General features: G+C 37.2%; 2 protein-coding genes across 3 annotated transcripts in view; both read left to right on the forward strand.

Annotated features, from left to right (window-relative positions):
• The window catches only part of LOC107741782 (eukaryotic translation initiation factor 2 subunit 3-like), a 13,626-nt gene extending 2,343 nt beyond the window's left edge, over positions 1-11,283 (forward strand). For both annotated transcript variants that reach the window (XM_016554576.1, XM_016554569.1), the window contains exons 3-13: positions 2,136-2,199; positions 2,293-2,420; positions 2,688-2,809; positions 4,788-4,882; positions 4,987-5,145; positions 6,111-6,245; positions 6,330-6,424; positions 6,586-6,730; positions 6,821-6,990; positions 10,161-10,333; positions 10,955-11,283. In XM_016554576.1, the coding sequence (XP_016410062.1) occupies positions 2,136-2,199; positions 2,293-2,420; positions 2,688-2,809; positions 4,788-4,882; positions 4,987-5,145; positions 6,111-6,245; positions 6,330-6,424; positions 6,586-6,730; positions 6,821-6,990; positions 10,161-10,333; positions 10,955-11,018 (1,350 nt within the window). In that variant the 3' untranslated portion in view covers positions 11,019-11,283. The remainder of the gene's footprint in view (positions 1-2,135; positions 2,200-2,292; positions 2,421-2,687; positions 2,810-4,787; positions 4,883-4,986; positions 5,146-6,110; positions 6,246-6,329; positions 6,425-6,585; positions 6,731-6,820; positions 6,991-10,160; positions 10,334-10,954) is intronic.
• Positions 11,284-12,211: 928 nt separating this feature from the next.
• LOC107741728 (zinc finger X-chromosomal protein-like) overlaps positions 12,212-16,468 on the forward strand; it is an 8,125-nt gene continuing 3,868 nt past the window's right edge. Inside the window, exons 1-6 of the mRNA XM_016554502.1 lie at positions 12,212-12,577; positions 13,966-14,062; positions 14,141-14,455; positions 15,520-15,672; positions 15,798-15,935; positions 16,009-16,143. Of these exons, the coding sequence (XP_016409988.1) occupies positions 13,996-14,062; positions 14,141-14,455; positions 15,520-15,672; positions 15,798-15,935; positions 16,009-16,143 (808 nt within the window). The 5' untranslated portion in view covers positions 12,212-12,577; positions 13,966-13,995. The remainder of the gene's footprint in view (positions 12,578-13,965; positions 14,063-14,140; positions 14,456-15,519; positions 15,673-15,797; positions 15,936-16,008; positions 16,144-16,468) is intronic.

Genomic DNA, 16,468 nt, shown 5'->3' on the forward strand with positions numbered 1-16,468 from the left:
CTTTCCCTTTAAACCTAGCCAAAAAGCCATATGTGTTGACATTTGAAACACAGTAGACTTTAATAATATGCATTTATGGTGTAATTACTAAATTTTCGTGTCAATCCACGTTCATATTTCCTGCAAACAATGCGCTGTTACTTTAATTCAGCGCGTGCAGCGCAGCAAAAATAGACTCGGTGCGGAAACGATCTCTGCACTGCTGCAGACGCACTGCCGGACCGCAACCGTGTGCAGTGAACGCTTTAATCCGTTAACATGAGCGCGGAAAAAATAAGCACTGCAAACGGAGTAATGTGAACTTGGCATTATGTGTGTGCGTTGTGAGTGTACATGAGCACACAGTCTCCAGAAGAGCGCGCGAGCGCAGAATGGTTAAACACTGGCAAGAATTAAAAAGAAATGCAATTTATAAACTTTAGTGACGATGTGACACTGCCTCGATTGTGCAAGTGACAATTCCTGTGTCAACTGTACAGCGTGCAGCGCGGCCGCTTATAGCGATGTGTGGTGATTTGAAGACATTTGCGTATTTTAAGAGAGAAAGAGAGCGCGCGCGTTGATTCACTCACGCTGTTTGTGAAATTGTCTCACACAAGGTTTTCTAATTACTTTATAAGTTATTTAACGAAAAAATATGAAGGTGAGTACCTCACCTTCAGCATTATACCGGTAATTATTTTACCCGCGCTGGACAGAGACTGAGATGGTGCCACTGTATGTCGTGCCAAACCTCTCACAGCAGCGTCATCAGCTTGAGAACGTTTTTTTGAGATCGGCCTTTTTGGAGACTGCCGATCAATCATCCCAACGTGATTATCGGCCGATAGTGTAGGGGTGGCACGATACCATTTTTTCAGAACCGATCCCGATCCGATAACAAAAGTTCTGAGTATCGGACAATACCGATCAGATACCAGCACAGTTTTTTTTTTGTCTCTATAGCTCAGTGTAGTGTTGTCACGGTACCAAAATTTCAGTATTCGGTACCAATACCAGTGAAAATCCATGGTTCTCGGTACCAATTTCAGTACCAAAGCAAAACACAAAAACATGCTAATTGAACAACATTTTTATTAATAACTAGGGATGTAACGATTCACTCAACTCACGATTCGATTTGATTCACGATTTTGATTTCACGATTCGATTCAATTCACGATTTTTTATTATAATTTTTTTTTTACAAAATGAGATTTAAGACAAATTATAAATTAAATGTTTCCTTTTATTATGTTTGCTGGTGTGTTTCAGGATCTTCCTGAGTCTGCAGCTGTAAAAGGAATAAAGTTGTTGTTTTTTCTTTTGCACTCAAAAAGTATTCTCGTAGCTTCGTAAAATTACGGTTGAACCCCTGATGTCACATGGATTATTTTACCGATGTCCTTGCTACATTTCTGGACCTTGATCATGTAAGGGCCCTTGCTGTCTATGGGAGGGTCAGAGAGCTCTCTGATTCCATCAAAAATATCTTAATTTGTGTTCCGAAGATGAACGGAGGTCTTACGGGTTTAGAATGACATGAGGGTGAATAAATAATGACAGAATTTTAATTTTTTGGGTGAATTATCCCTTTAACCTAATCAAGATCTTCTACACATTGAGCTGCTATATTTCTCTGATATTTTGAATGAATAACTCAGCAGTGGCGCGTCTCGTGGCCTAGACTAACAAAACATTAAAATGCAACAACGTCACTTGACTTACAACTTCATCACCGCATCTCGTGCTCCACTGATGACGCTCCCTGACGCACACCTAACATTCGATTGTACCATTTTTGCATTTAGATGCAAATGTTTATTTTAAATTCAACTAATATTCTTTTTTTTTTTATTCACAATCTCTTCATCACAGGCAGGCATTACAGCATGTGTTTGTGTGTGCTGTCTGCGTCACTCATAACACGTGCCTATATCGTGCACTATATCGAACATTTTTTCTATTGTTATCGATGAAGGTGTACCGTCGATAAATATCGGTACCGTTTTATCGCCCAGGCCTACTTTGAAGCTTGTCACTACTGATATTTTTGATGTTTGTATGCTTTTCTTAAAGTTAACTTACACATGAAACAGCTTGCCATACTTCCTTTTCTTGATGATTAGCATTAACAAATCTGTTTTGCCTTATAGGATGTGAGGAAACTAACTCCTCTGTCCCAAGAGATCATCAGCAGACAAGCCACAATAAACATAGGTGAGGTTTCTTTTTACTGTTTTGTGCAAGGTGCTGCTTTGCATACAAACAAATGTCACATGAAATTAATTATGCCAATTTTTTTGTCTCTAGGAACTATTGGTCATGTAGCCCACGGAAAATCAACAGTGGTGAAAGCCATCTCTGGAGTTCACACTGTCAGATTCAAAAATGAGCTGGAGAGAAACATTACAATCAAGTTGGGTTATGCTAATGCTAAGGTAATGGAGTTGTTTGCTAATCTCTTTAAAATAATTTTTGCAAGCTACACTCTGAGTCAGAAGCTAGTAATAGCAATTATTTGATTCAATTTAAGCTTGCAATAGCAAATTACAGCACCCCTTTTTAGGAAATTTTTTTTTTTTTCCTGTAAGAGAGGCTGTTACAAGTTATTTCTTTTGAGCAAATGTGAAGTATTTATTTCTGAGGTTTGATGTTTGTATTTTTTGCTTAAAGTTTATATCTTTTGTATTAAATCCCATATTTAGGTGTATAAATTGGATGATCCAAGTTGTCCACGGCCAGAGTGTTACAGATCATGTGGCAGCAGCACACCTGATGAGTTCCCCACAGACATTCCTGGCACCAAAGGCAACTTCAAATTAGTCAGGTATGTTGGTTTTATATATATGTATATATATATAATTTTAATATCATATAATGGATATAGATGTATACAATTCTATAAAATAACCATTTGAATACATGGCCTTAGCACTTTTTTACATTAGTATTAAAGGTATATTTCACCCCAAAATGAATGACGTATGCGCATTAAATCACATGAAAAATGGCATCAGTTCACACGTGAACTATTCCTACAGCAGCACTATGTAACTTTTTCTGTTCAAAATTTGCAAAATGTATATAATGAGCAAGTACATCATGAATTCATCTTCCAAACCGCGTTTTTGTCTTATTCCGAATCACTACGGTACACTTATAATAAGTACTTATATTTGGACTATTGTAGCCTGGTCGGGTCGTCACCGCTGCGGAGTAACACATACCTGCGTGAATCGCCATAGATATAAACTTAGAGAAGTAGCTCCGGTTGGAATGTTCTTCCGCGGGATGTGTGCAGGTCTGTTTATCAACCGCTAGAGTGCCAAAAGTTACATAGTGCTGCTTTAATCGTTTAGTAAGTACGGGTGGGGGGAAAAAACGATTCACATATGAATCACGATTCTATATTCTGCCTTTTTTTTTTTTATATGCAAAAGTTAAAATTTTTGGGTTACGCTTTATTTTAAGGTTGAATTCTCGCCATTAACAAACCATTAACTACGACATTTGCCTCTATAAAGTCCTAATTTGCTAGTAAGGTAATAGATAGTAAGGTAGCTGTTAAGTTTAGGTATTGGGTAGGATTAGGGATGTAGAAAATGGTAATGCAAAATATGTGCTTTATAAGTACTAATAAACAGCCAATATGTTAATTATAGGCATGCTAATAAGCAACTAGTTAATAGTGAGAATTGGTCCCTATACTAAAGTGTTACCATATTTTTGTATCAAGGAATTTTATTCATGTACTGAGAAGTTTGTCTCAGGGCTGCATTGCTTTATTACAGACGACTGCTACTCGTGTGTAATGATTGCAGTAAGCTTAAATGGCATTTGTTTTATAATACTAGGTTGATTAAAATGGGAAGAAAAACAATACATTTCAAGGTTTACATTTAATTCAGTGAGATTTTTGTCTGCTGTAGTCAAATAGGAAACGTAACACAAAACAGTAAACTAGAATCAAATCTGCATAAATCGAATCGAAATTCGATTCAAAATCGTGAATCGAGATGAATCGAATCGTGAGGTTCCAAAAGATTCCCACCCCTATTAGTTAGTGTTTTTATGTTTGTTTTGTTTTGCTTTTGTTTAAAGTACAGTCCATTGGTCCTCAAACTTTTTTGGTAATGCCCCTTTAAAAAAATTTAATAAATAAAAATCTGGCACCCACTTCACCTCTGACTAGCAAATAATACTTCTGTCAAAGGACAAATGGAATAGCAACAGTCGCTTTGTTGCGTCCAGTGTAGATGAGGTGAGATGCAACAACGGTTGTGTCTGGTGTAGACAGTGGGTGTGTGTTGCTGTTGAAGGGTAGCGGCAAATTCACAATAGCAGCTTGTGATGCCGTCTGCTGAAGACGTCTTTTGTTTTCTTTTTTTTGAGAACCACTGGTCTAATCAATGTGTTATTTGAGTGAGTGTGGCCAAGTATGGCAAGTATCTGCATTTAACCCATCCAAGTGCACACACACAGTAGTGAACACCCACACACCGTGAACACACACCCGGAGCAGTGGGCAGCCATATTGCTGTGGCGCCCGGGGAGCAGTTGGGGGTTCGGTGCCTTGCTCACCTTAGTCATGGTATTGAGGGTTATTCACTCCCCCTGCCGGATCTGAGACTCGAACCCGCAACCTTCGGGTTACAAGTCCGACTCTCTAACCATTAGGCCACGACTGCCCTTCTGAATTTCCTTCTGAATTCAATCTCTATAGTCAGTTCTTATAATTCAGTTATCATGGTCCAGTTAGCCAGCATTGGTTTCCCCAGACATCCTGATTCTTTTTGTCTTTTTAGACATGTCTCATTTGTGGATTGCCCGGGTCACGACATCTTGATGGCCACCATGTTAAACGGTGCCGCTGTAATGGATGCTGCGCTACTCCTAATCGGTGAGTATTTACGTTGCAACCTGTAGTGGTTTTTGTCTTGCAAGTAATGAACACAGCCGTTATCATGTTGTATGAGTAGCTAATGACCTTCTTTACTCTTTCAGCTGGCAATGAATCATGCCCTCAGCCACAGACGTCAGAGCACTTGGCTGCCATTGAGATCATGAAGCTCAAGCACATACTAATTCTGCAGAACAAAATCGACTTGGTGAAAGAAAGTCAGGCCAAAGAGCAGTATGAACAGATCCTGGCTTTTGTGCAGGGTAAGAGTTTTAGCTTGGTGCTATTCTGAAATATCATGGATTTGCTGATAGTCGAACAAGAGATCATAACAGTGTCATTGCCGATATGAATTGAGATATACTGTTTAAATATTTGGGTCGGTAAGATTAAAAAAAATATATATTTTTTATGTTTTTGAAATCTCTTGTCACCAATGCTGCATTTACTTGAACAAAAATAAAGTTAAAAAAACAATAATATTGTGAAATATTACACTTAAATATATATTTTAATATATTATAAAATGTAGTTTATTCCTGTGATGCAAAGCTAAATTTTCAGCAGTCATTACTCCAGTCTTTAGGGTCACATGAATCTTCAATAATCATTCTAATATGCTGATTTGGTGCTAAAGAAACATTTCTTTTTTTTTTTCTTCTTCCTCTTATTATTATCAATGTTAAAAACTGCGTCTTTTTGAAATAGAAATCTACTCTAACATTTTGGAAGTCTTTACTGTTGCATTTAATCTAATTCTAAATACGTCTTTCAACGTTTTGATAACACAAACATGACAAACAAATCTAGAGATTACTTCATTCCCTGAAATTGAAATTGGAAAAAGAGTTAATCCAAAATTGAAAAGTTGTCCTCATTTACTCACCCTCATATTGTTTGACCTGAATGACTGTATTTTTTTTTTGTTGAACACAATTTTTTAAATGTGGATTTTTTTTTCCATATAAGTGAATGGGTCTGTCATGTTCCAAAAAATCCAACATACAAATCCAACAAAAACTCCAAAATACTGTCTTTTTAGATCGATGGCATGAGGATGAGTAGATTATGACAGAATGGTAATTTTGGGTGAATTATCCATTTAACATGGATTCTTTGTGTTATTCTTTTATGTGTCCTTGAAACGCCCTGAATGAGTTGTACAGAGTGACTGGTGGATAAACTGTCCCATTATAATAAGGTTTCACTTTCATTTATTTTCCTTCAGGCACAGTAGCAGAGGGAGCTCCAATCATCCCGATCTCAGCCCAGCTCAAGTACAACATTGAGGTTGTCTGCGAGTACATTGTAAATAAGATCCCTGTGCCTGTCCGCGACTTCACCTCTGAGCCTCGACTTATTGGTAGGAGACCTTGAATATTACTAAAGATGACTCATTGTGCTCAGTGTCAAAGTTTAGATGAATATGGGTTTTTGTTTTTTACAGTAATCAGGTCATTTGATGTCAATAAGCCTGGCTGTGAAGTAGATGATCTGAAAGGTGGTGTAGCTGGAGGAAGTATCCTCAAAGGAGTCCTGAAGGTAACTTTTGACTTGTTTGATCCAATTTATGCCAAGCATTTTTCCACCGTCCCACAATTCCTAAAGCAATTTCATTGTCAGACTATCAGGCTTCTGCTTTGCTGTTGCTATTTCTGTTCCTCTTTTTATGCTTTTCTCCTCTGTGTTTATTTTGGTTCAAGGTTGGACAGGAGATTGAGGTCAGACCAGGTATTGTTTCTAAGGACCATGAAGGCAAACTAATGTGCAAACCTATCTTCTCCAAAATTGTCTCCCTGTTTGCCGAACACAATGACCTCCAGTACGCTGCTCCTGGTGGCCTTATTGGTATGCAGACTTAAACATTACTGCAGTCTTGTAATTGTGTGTGTTGTTGTTACATGATTTAATATTTGTTATGCACATTCTCTGTTGCAGGTGTTGGCACCAAGATCGACCCTACACTGTGCAGAGCAGATCGTATGGTGGGCCAGGTCCTTGGCGCTGTGGGGGCTCTTCCTGAGATCTTCACAGAGCTTGAGATCTCCTACTTCCTTTTAAGAAGGCTGCTTGGTGTGCGCACTGAGGGTGACAAGAAAGCAGCCAAGGTAAAGCTTTTAAAAGTAGTATCATCAAAACAAAATATTAACTCTGTTTATTGTTCCACATCCTTATGAATGAGACTAGACTTATGAATTTTAGGCAATTCCTCATATCGAAATTAGAGTTTTGTGTTTCATGTAGTCCACTATTAATGCATAGGCATTGTAATGGTGTTATTTCACGAGGCTGGCCAAACTTATTTCTAGCAATACAGACATAATATACTGTACATACTACCGTTCAAAGATTTGGGTTTGTAAGATTTTGGTAAGATTTTGTTTGTTTTTGAAAGAAAAATATCACCAAGGCTGCATTTATTTGATCAAAAATACAGTTCAAACTGTAATCTTGTGAAATATTATTACAATTTTAAATAGTATGTTCAAACACTATTTTCTATTTGGATACATTTTAAAATGTCATTTATTCCTGTGATGGCAAAGCTGAGTTTTCAGCAGTCATTACTACAGTCTTCATTGTCACATGATCTTTTTGTTTTGTTTTGTTTTTTGGCAAAGTTAAAAATGTTAATTAATAGTTTTGTGGAAACCATTACACTATGTTCTAACTAGGGATGCACCAAAATGAAAATTCTGGGCCGAAACCGAAAATTCTGGATGCACTTGGCTGAAAATCGAAACCGAAAATGCTTTGTAATGATCATTTACTATTTTATTAAATAATATAAAGTAATTTTGTAAGACTTTAAATTTAACTCAATTTTAATTATACTGAATTTAAAAAACACAAGCCAATAAAATAACCACACTTTTACTGAAAGGAAAGTAATACAATAAAACTGGACAGAATTTATATTAATATTGGTAACACTTTACAATAAGGTTCATTAGTTAAAATTAGTTAACTACTTTAGTTAACATGAACTAAGAATGAACAATAGTTCTTCAGCATTTATTAATTTTAGTTAGTTAATTTCAACATTTACTAATGCATTATTAAAATCAACAGTTGTGCTTGTTAACAGTTAATGCACTCTGAATTAACATGAACTAACAATGAACTGTATTTTCATTAACTAACATTAAGAAAGATTAATAAATGTATTGTTCATTCATGTTAGTTAATACATTAACTAATGGAACCTTGTTGTAAAGTGTTACCTTAATATTAAATATCAGTATATTATTTTTATTCACTTCTGTGTAACAGAATCAGATATAAGTAGTTTTTGGGGTTTTTTTTGGACTAATTATGCAAATAATGTATAGTCCTACAAAGCTATTATTATCAGAGCATATGAGCAGAGCATAGCGTCACTGAAGTTTGCATCATTTTACCAGCGTTGCCCAGTACAACTGTACTAGCCTACACCATGTTACAGCACAGTAGCGCTACTGCAAACAGGAACAAATATACTACATAGAAATTTCCTGTCAGCACGTTATTTGAGCAGACTTTGCTTTTCCGGTGAGCATGAGCGGAACACACATTCATAGAGCGGAATACTGACAAAGTTGCCAAGTCCGTGTATTATACTTGACTTTGGCCTTCTTTTTTTGTAAAGTTGCATGAAAAAATCCATGAAGGATTTTTGGGCTTATTTTTAAAAATATGGTTGCTTGTTAGGAAAATCTGACAAGCAACATCGTTTCTTTATTTATGTTTGCTGTATTCTCCAATGCATTGATTGACACTCTGTCTGCTCACGGTTAATAGTCAACCAGTGCAATAATAGAAGTGCTGCAGCGTAATTTGCCAAATGTTCCGCCCCCTCCTCGCCATAATTGGAGAAAAATCACGTTCAGAAAGAAGGCGCGTGACACTGTAATCCAAGCGATAATAGAAGTAGACATAGAGGAGTGGAATGACTTTCTTTTAGCCTAATTTTACATTTTTACAATGTTTTTGTAATGTATTAATTATCACGGACTGTAATAAAAAAACAAGTAGTCCTATACTAATACTAAGAGTATATACATTTGGTTCGAATAGCCTATATTTTAGTAGGCTATAAATACGTGGCTATGTTACAGCTCCCCGTTGAAGCTGTGTTTTTCTCCTTTTCCATCTCTCCAATCCTATTCTGCTCACAGGTGATTGGAGATGAGTTTTGTTCCCACTTTGTTGCAGTTGGCTGATTTTTGCTAAATAACTTCTGTTTTTGCTTTTCAGATAAAAGAGTGGTTTCAGTTTTAATATGTTGCAGGGTCATTTATTGGTAAAAAAAAAATAATTGATAATAAATAATATTGATGATAATAAATCATCCAGAAAATATTGGGCTTGTTTTTGAAGCTGCGGTTGCTTATTTATCTTGCGAGAGTTGGCAACAGTGAATACTGAGCGGAGCGTCAAACCACGCAGTGACGAGGAGAGTGAAACCTGCGCACTGAACACTGCCGGGCGGGGCGCAGCGCCATATATATTATTATATGTAGCCTATATTTTCGGCCGTTTTTCTCTTTCGGCATTTTTGGTTTTCGGCCGATAATTTTCGGCTGCCAAAAATTCGGTGCATCCCTAGTTCTAACCCAGACGTTAAAGCAAAATGCTTCAAGCGACAAGGGATTCTGTTTAAGAAACGGTTTCTATTTGTGACGTCGCAGCTGGAACAAGTACATACTATGACGAAAATCTCAGATATTGATTATGTGCTTTATTTAATGTTAAAAGGGATTAATGCAAGTTTGAATATCGTTTCACATGACTTTTATAGCCATGCTGGAAGGGACAATGGATAGTTTACCATTCAGATCTTGAAAATAAAGGAAACAGTGTTTATACTGTGAACTCGTTGTGAGCAAACAAGTGTATCTTCTGACAAAAAATTATTTCAGTCACTCTGTATGTATTTTTAATAGTGTTAAAAAAGGGTTTAATGTTTCTTAATTGGGTTGTTATCTATTTTGCGGCAAATGCAGTACAGAGAAAGCTGCCAACACCTGATTGGCTGTGTATTACATCTGGTGCGGACAAATTGCTTGTCACTGGAATTGCATACATTTGGTTATGACATATTTCAGGATTCTTTGATTCTGATTCTCTTGATCTTTTTTTTTTTTACTTGCATCAAATTTTACTGACCACAAACTTTTGAATGGTAGAGTGTATATGGTATGAAATGTTAATAACTAAGCATTCTGATTTAACTGTACTTTTGCCATATTTTGAATGTTTTTGCAGTTTTTGATTTTCTTACTGATTTGGCCTACAGGTTCAGAAGCTGTCGAAGAATGAGGTGCTGATGGTAAACATTGGCTCGCTGTCGACAGGAGGTCGTGTGAGTGCAGTGAAAGCTGATTTGGCCAAGATTGTGCTCACTAACCCTGTGTGCACAGAGGTGGGGGAGAAGATCGCCTTGAGTCGCAGAGTGGAGAAACATTGGCGGTGAGCAAATTTTAATTCAGCTGTTTGTTCTGTGAAATAATGTGCATCAATGAATCATGCGCAATTATTCAAAAACTTGTTTTATAATTTAGATATTTTCCACTTTTCATCAATGTAGTTTGAACAGTCATTGACTTGTTTCTCTTCCCTATAAAATTTTACTGACCACAAACTTTTGAATGGTAGAGTGTATATGGTATGCAATGTTAATAACTAAGCATTCTGATTTAACTGTACTTTTGCCATATTTTGAATGTTTTTGCAGTTTTTGATTTTCTTACTGATTTGGCCTACAGGTTCAGAAGCTGTCGAAGAATGAGGTGCTGATGGTAAACATTGGCTCGCTGTCGACAGGAGGTCGTGTGAGTGCAGTGAAAGCTGATTTGGCCAAGATTGTGCTCACTAACCCTGTGTGCACAGAGGTGGGGGAGAAGATCGCCTTGAGTCGCAGAGTGGAGAAACATTGGCGGTGAGCAAATTTTAATTCAGCTGTTTGTTCTGTGAAATAATGTGCATCAATGAATCATGCGCAATTATTCAAAAACTTGTTTTATAATTTAGATATTTTCCACTTTTCATCAATGTAGTTTGAACAGTCATTGACTTGTTTCTCTTCCCTAGTTTGATCGGATGGGGTCAGATCAGGAGAGGGGTGACCATCACACCCACAGTCGATGATGATTGAGGAGTGACCACATTTTTTCAATGTCTCTGTGCCGGACATAATTATTAAATCATTTTCACACACACTTGTGCACAGGCCAGCGTGTTTCGTCGTCAGCGCAGAGTGAATGGAAAGGCTCTTTTTGATAGGAATGCACTGGCCCTGTATTTTAAGATGTTCACCATCCTGTGTGGAAGGATTGGTGTCATTTATATGAGAAATGCAATGAAAACAATATTCCTTGGCTTGACAAAGAAGATGACTAATAAAAACCTTTTGAATCAAACTGTTTTGTGTGCTCTGTTTTCTGAAAATGGTGCTTCCTTTCAACCACTACAATTACTATTAAAACCTTATTCTCGCAAGAGCAGTGTAGTGATAAAATTGCTGCAACAACCTTATTTTAGTATGGCATGCAGGGTTATTAATAGCATCCAAAATCATTTGAAAATGTGGGGTGACAAATTAACACGAGTCAATAAGTAATGATTATTTAGAAGTGGGGGTACAGGTTCACAACAGATATGTTGGTTTCTATACATTTGATTAAACTTAAATATCCTGAACAAATGTTGTTGTATATTAAAACCATGATAAAGGTGATCTATAAGCATGTAGTAACAGGTTTTTGAATGAGCAGCAGTTGTGTCTTAACAGTTTGGCAGCATTATACCTTAATTAATAACCTCAGTTATAGTATTTAATGGTGTTAGAACATTAGACTCGATCTGATTATCTCTAGCCAACCTCATCGCTTAGCTAATTCAAATGAGTATTAATATTATAATTTTGAGTGTTTTTATATGCTGTCGCTATTTTTAATTTATATTATTTTTGTATATTGTTTGTTATATATGTTTGCTTGGTTTTTGATGTATGCTAATAGTTCTTGTTTATAAAAAGTATGTCGGCCTGTACCTAATGTTAGAACAAACTGACATATGTTCAAGCGTCTTTATAAAAAGAAAAGAATAAAAACGTAAAACCACCAGGTCAGTAACCGTATTCGCACTAACCTGTGCGAATGTGCTACTCAGCAAATATTTCCAACCAAAACTATTTTCCTAATAAGCCTTTATAGTCATTTTAAACCATTTTATATGCATAAATCCTTAACTGGCTAATATCCCGAGCTCGCTAATCATTCCGCATCATACGCCTTTCACGCCGCCACAAAATAAAGCCCACAAATACTCCCTCACAAGCGACTTCCAAAGCGCCAAACAAAATCATTCGTTTGGTTTTACTCAATACCGCCTAGTTTTAAAATGGCCAACGCGCAGAGAAAATACAGTTTGCGGGCCTGCCAAAAGAGCCGGACTGCGGCCACTTCTTTCAGACTCCTTCCGCATTTTCCTGCGGCTCCGAGGCTGTGACGTGCGCCTCTGAAGGCGGCGTAATCGCCGGCGGAGCTGGAGGCTGCAGCGCCTCGGAGCGCATCAGACTCGGCCCCTCCCCTCCGCGCTCTGCGGCGGCCCGCCCTGCTCACACAAGAGCCCCGTCTGCGTTCTGCCCGAGTCTGGGGGTGGGAGAAGGAAACCCGTACGGCCTTGGAAACGAAACAAAAAAATACAAAAGGTAGGCCGCTGAGTTTAACAGAATATTAAATTTGATATTTGTTAGATTAGCATCTGATGCGATATTTTGGAGTCTGTGTGAAATACGTGTTTATCTGTCAGAGAGATTAACGTCGTTGCAGTGGCGCGTAGGCCTTTGTTAGCAGCGAGCTGCGGCCTTCAGAGGCCTAAAGTAGGCCGCGGAGACGAAACTCTCAAGACCCGCATGACTGATTCATAAGCAACTACACATTTATTTAAGGTTCAGATGGATTACGCAAACTATAATTGTGTTGCAGATCATATTGAGTGTCGTTGTGCTGACACTGAAGTATATATTTATGAGATTTGATGAATTATTTTAATTTATTCAAAATGGCGATGATTGGGAAAGGGGGCGTGCCTGGTTATTTATAGCAGTGGGCGGGGCACTGCGCTCCAGTCTCGTCAAGGGTACGCCCCTTCTTACTGTCACAGATGGGAATAGATACACTACATTACAGTATCAGATTATGGGATTCATGGAAGCCTGTTTGCCTTAAAGTTACTGTACTACTAGTATAATAAGGTAATTCCTATTGTGCAGTTGTTTTTGAGCTCTGTAACTTTGAAAATAAATCTGCTTGTGTTGTAATTTAAAGTATTTCTACATAAGGGTGTACCAGACTTTCAAAAATATTCACTGGTCTAGAGCAGGTACTTAGATGTATTAATAATTTGACTATATACATAATGGCAAACTAAAGTTATTAAATTTAAATATGATTTAATGATTTCCATCTTAAAAATTATGTTCGTTATTTTATACAATATCAAGAAACATGTGAAAAGTATTTTCATGTTATGGCCTACAACTGATGGCTATTATTAAATTCTACAAAATTTTGTCAAAAAAAACAAAACAAAAATAAAACGCTACTAACTAAAATCACTAAAGTCATTTAAAATACTGCAAGTGAATTTAGGCATCACAATATGATGTAGCCTATAGTATGAAAAGCAGGTGTTCATTTTGAGATTTGCTAAAGCTTACATTTAACCATGTTATTACATTTAAATTAAAAGATTTAATGATTTTCATCCTAAAAATTATATTTATTATTTTATACAAATATATCAAGACATGCATTTGATTGGGATATAAAATGTATAACTACTAGAATAACTTAATTGCTTTAGTGATGGGAAGGAACTAGAAAATAAATATGAATATATGACCTGGTTATTTTATCACTTTCTTTTGTGATGTTGTGGTTATCTTTGTTATATCCCAACGTATCCTATTGCAAGACAACTCTGACAAAATATTATATAATGCTGATTTTATGCTGTAAATTGCATACAAATTAGACTTTTATGTTCTTATTGTGCTCTGATGGTTTTATTTCATTTTGCATGTTGTTCCTGTAGGTCTTATATTATGCAGATGACCAGTGGAGACAATGGATGAAGATGTAACGGCTCTCTCTCTCCATTCCCATGAGCCCAAGATCATATTCCATGGGACAGGTAAACAAACAATGACTGAAGTCTCTCAGATTGTTGGTTTATGAATGTAAAGACATTTATTTGTTCTTCTACATGAAGAGGTTGATGGAGAAGACGAGGTGGTGGTTGAACTGCAGGAGTCGGTTCTCGTGTCTGATGTGGAGGGTGAGAAGATCACGGTGCACGGCCTCGCCCATGAGGAGCTGGTCATCCAGGAAGCCATCGAGGATGTGGTGGCGGAGTACGTGCCATGCACAGATGAAGACGAAGCGCTTGGCACCATTGCTGTGGAGACCTGTGTTATGTCACCCGATGATGTGGCTCTGGAGGAGGAAGGACTGGAGGTTGATGTGGTGACTGACGCTCAGGTACAGGAGGATCCTGACACCTGTGGAGACTACCTCATGATCTCTTGTGAGTGGCTTCAGCCAATCAGAATAAAACATTTGTTGAAAAGGATCTGTGGATATTAATGACTCATTGTTCAGGAAGTTTCTGTGCTGCTTGACAACAGTAACATTTTCAGCACATTTTTGTAAGCGAACTCCAGTCATTTCAAAGGAAATCCAAGTGATGGCAAAAGATTTCCTCACATAAATTTCACAACGGGTTCATTATTTATTATTAATTATAATTCATATTCTTATTATTTTCTTTTAATTCAGAGATTCATTTAGTGGTTGATATTCATTAAAGCAATAAGCCCCAAGAAGCCGTGGTTTACAGTGAATTTATAACAGCGAAGGGGCGTTATAACCCCCTTAGCTGTTATAAATTCACTGTAAACCACGGCTTCACGGGGCTTATTGCTTTTATAAAACGGTTATTCCATATACGTAGTAAGGTTTCACAGAATAAAACAGAGCAAATAAAGTGTAATGATATGAATAAAAACAGTATTCTAACATCCAAACAATGTAGTTCCTCAGAAACAGTTGTGGTTCCAACAAAGTGGTTGCCGAGCAACACACAGAAGTAAACTATGGTGTATGTTTGTTGTGTAATTTACAACAGCTTCGAACGCGGCTCAACCAATCAGAATCAAGGACCGGAACTATCCGTTTTATAATATAGAATTGTGCATGCTCAATTGCTCTAATTTTAGATTACCTTTGCCATCATCTAACGCTCAATTGACGTTAATTTTTAAAAACATGAATAATTTAACAACTCTAATCTTTAGCAAATTTCCATACCATACATTATCATTTTTATGATGCCTAAATTCACTTTATCATGTATCGTTTAAAATAACTGATTTTAGTTTTTAGTGTTAATTTATTTAGATAAAATAGTATAGAATTTTAATATCAATATTTATCAGCTATTGGTCATAGCATGAAAGTAATAATCAGAATTGGTGCTTCTCTCATTATTATTTATTTATTAAACACAAGTGTTTTTAACCATATTACTGTTGCTGCTGTTTAAAGCTTCCACTTTGTGTTTGTCTTTGACTTGTCTTGGTTTTATTTCAGTGGGTGAGGGTGGAAAGGTGGTTTCCGATGAGGATGCGAAAGTTACTATTGAAGGCACTTTAGAAGACCCAGAGGATGTGGAGAAGGATGATGAGGGTCAAGAGGTCATCAAAGTGTACATCATCAAGGCTCACCCAGAGGAGGAGGGCTTGGGTATGTTAGAACTCTCTTCAAGTCTGCAGCACGATGCTATACTTCATTACAGAGCTTATATCAAACACTTTTTATCTTAGTGTGTATATATATTTGGTGTTTATAGATTTATGGATAATTTACAGGAGGCACTGTTGACATAGGAGACACTGAGCTTGATGTAGATGAAACTGTGGAGCTGGTAGATCCTTCTGGAATGCCGATAAGAGAAAAGATGGTGTACATGTCAATGGATGAAGCCAATCAAAACCAGGATGATATCAGTGAGTCCCTTTACTGTCAGCTGGTTATGAAGGTGTTTCCTCCAAGTGATATTATGTGTTTTTCCTCAAACAGATGTGGCTAAAATCACAGATGAGGTCTACATGGAAGTGGTGGTAGGGGGTGAGGACCCTGGCAGTGCTCAGCGGACACTTGACAGTGCATCGCTCGGCAAGGACTTCATGCCTGTGGCTTGGGCAGCTGCTTACGGTTAGTGAAACACACATTTTTTGGTCATATTCAAAAGTTGCGTTGTGCAGTGTTTTCCACAATCAATATTGATCACTTTAACATTCATTTTGGGCAATTAAAGGCACAATATATAATTTTTTGCCACTAGAGGGCACGTATTCAAAACAAACAAAGGAACAAATGCGTAGTTAGATGACGCCGTTACTGGGTGTGGAATCATGGGAGTTGTCGTCTTCATCCCCACAGCCGAAGCAATCCAATGGGACTCGGGCAGAAATCATGTTCATGGATGAGCTAATGTATTAAAGATTTATTAACGTAGTAGAATGAAGCAGGTGAGGCT

This window comes from Sinocyclocheilus rhinocerous, unplaced genomic scaffold, assembly GCF_001515625.1.
Source record: "Sinocyclocheilus rhinocerous isolate Xijiao unplaced genomic scaffold, SAMN03320098_v1.1 scaffold100, whole genome shotgun sequence".
In the NCBI taxonomy this organism is placed as follows: domain Eukaryota; kingdom Metazoa; phylum Chordata; class Actinopteri; order Cypriniformes; family Cyprinidae; genus Sinocyclocheilus; species Sinocyclocheilus rhinocerous.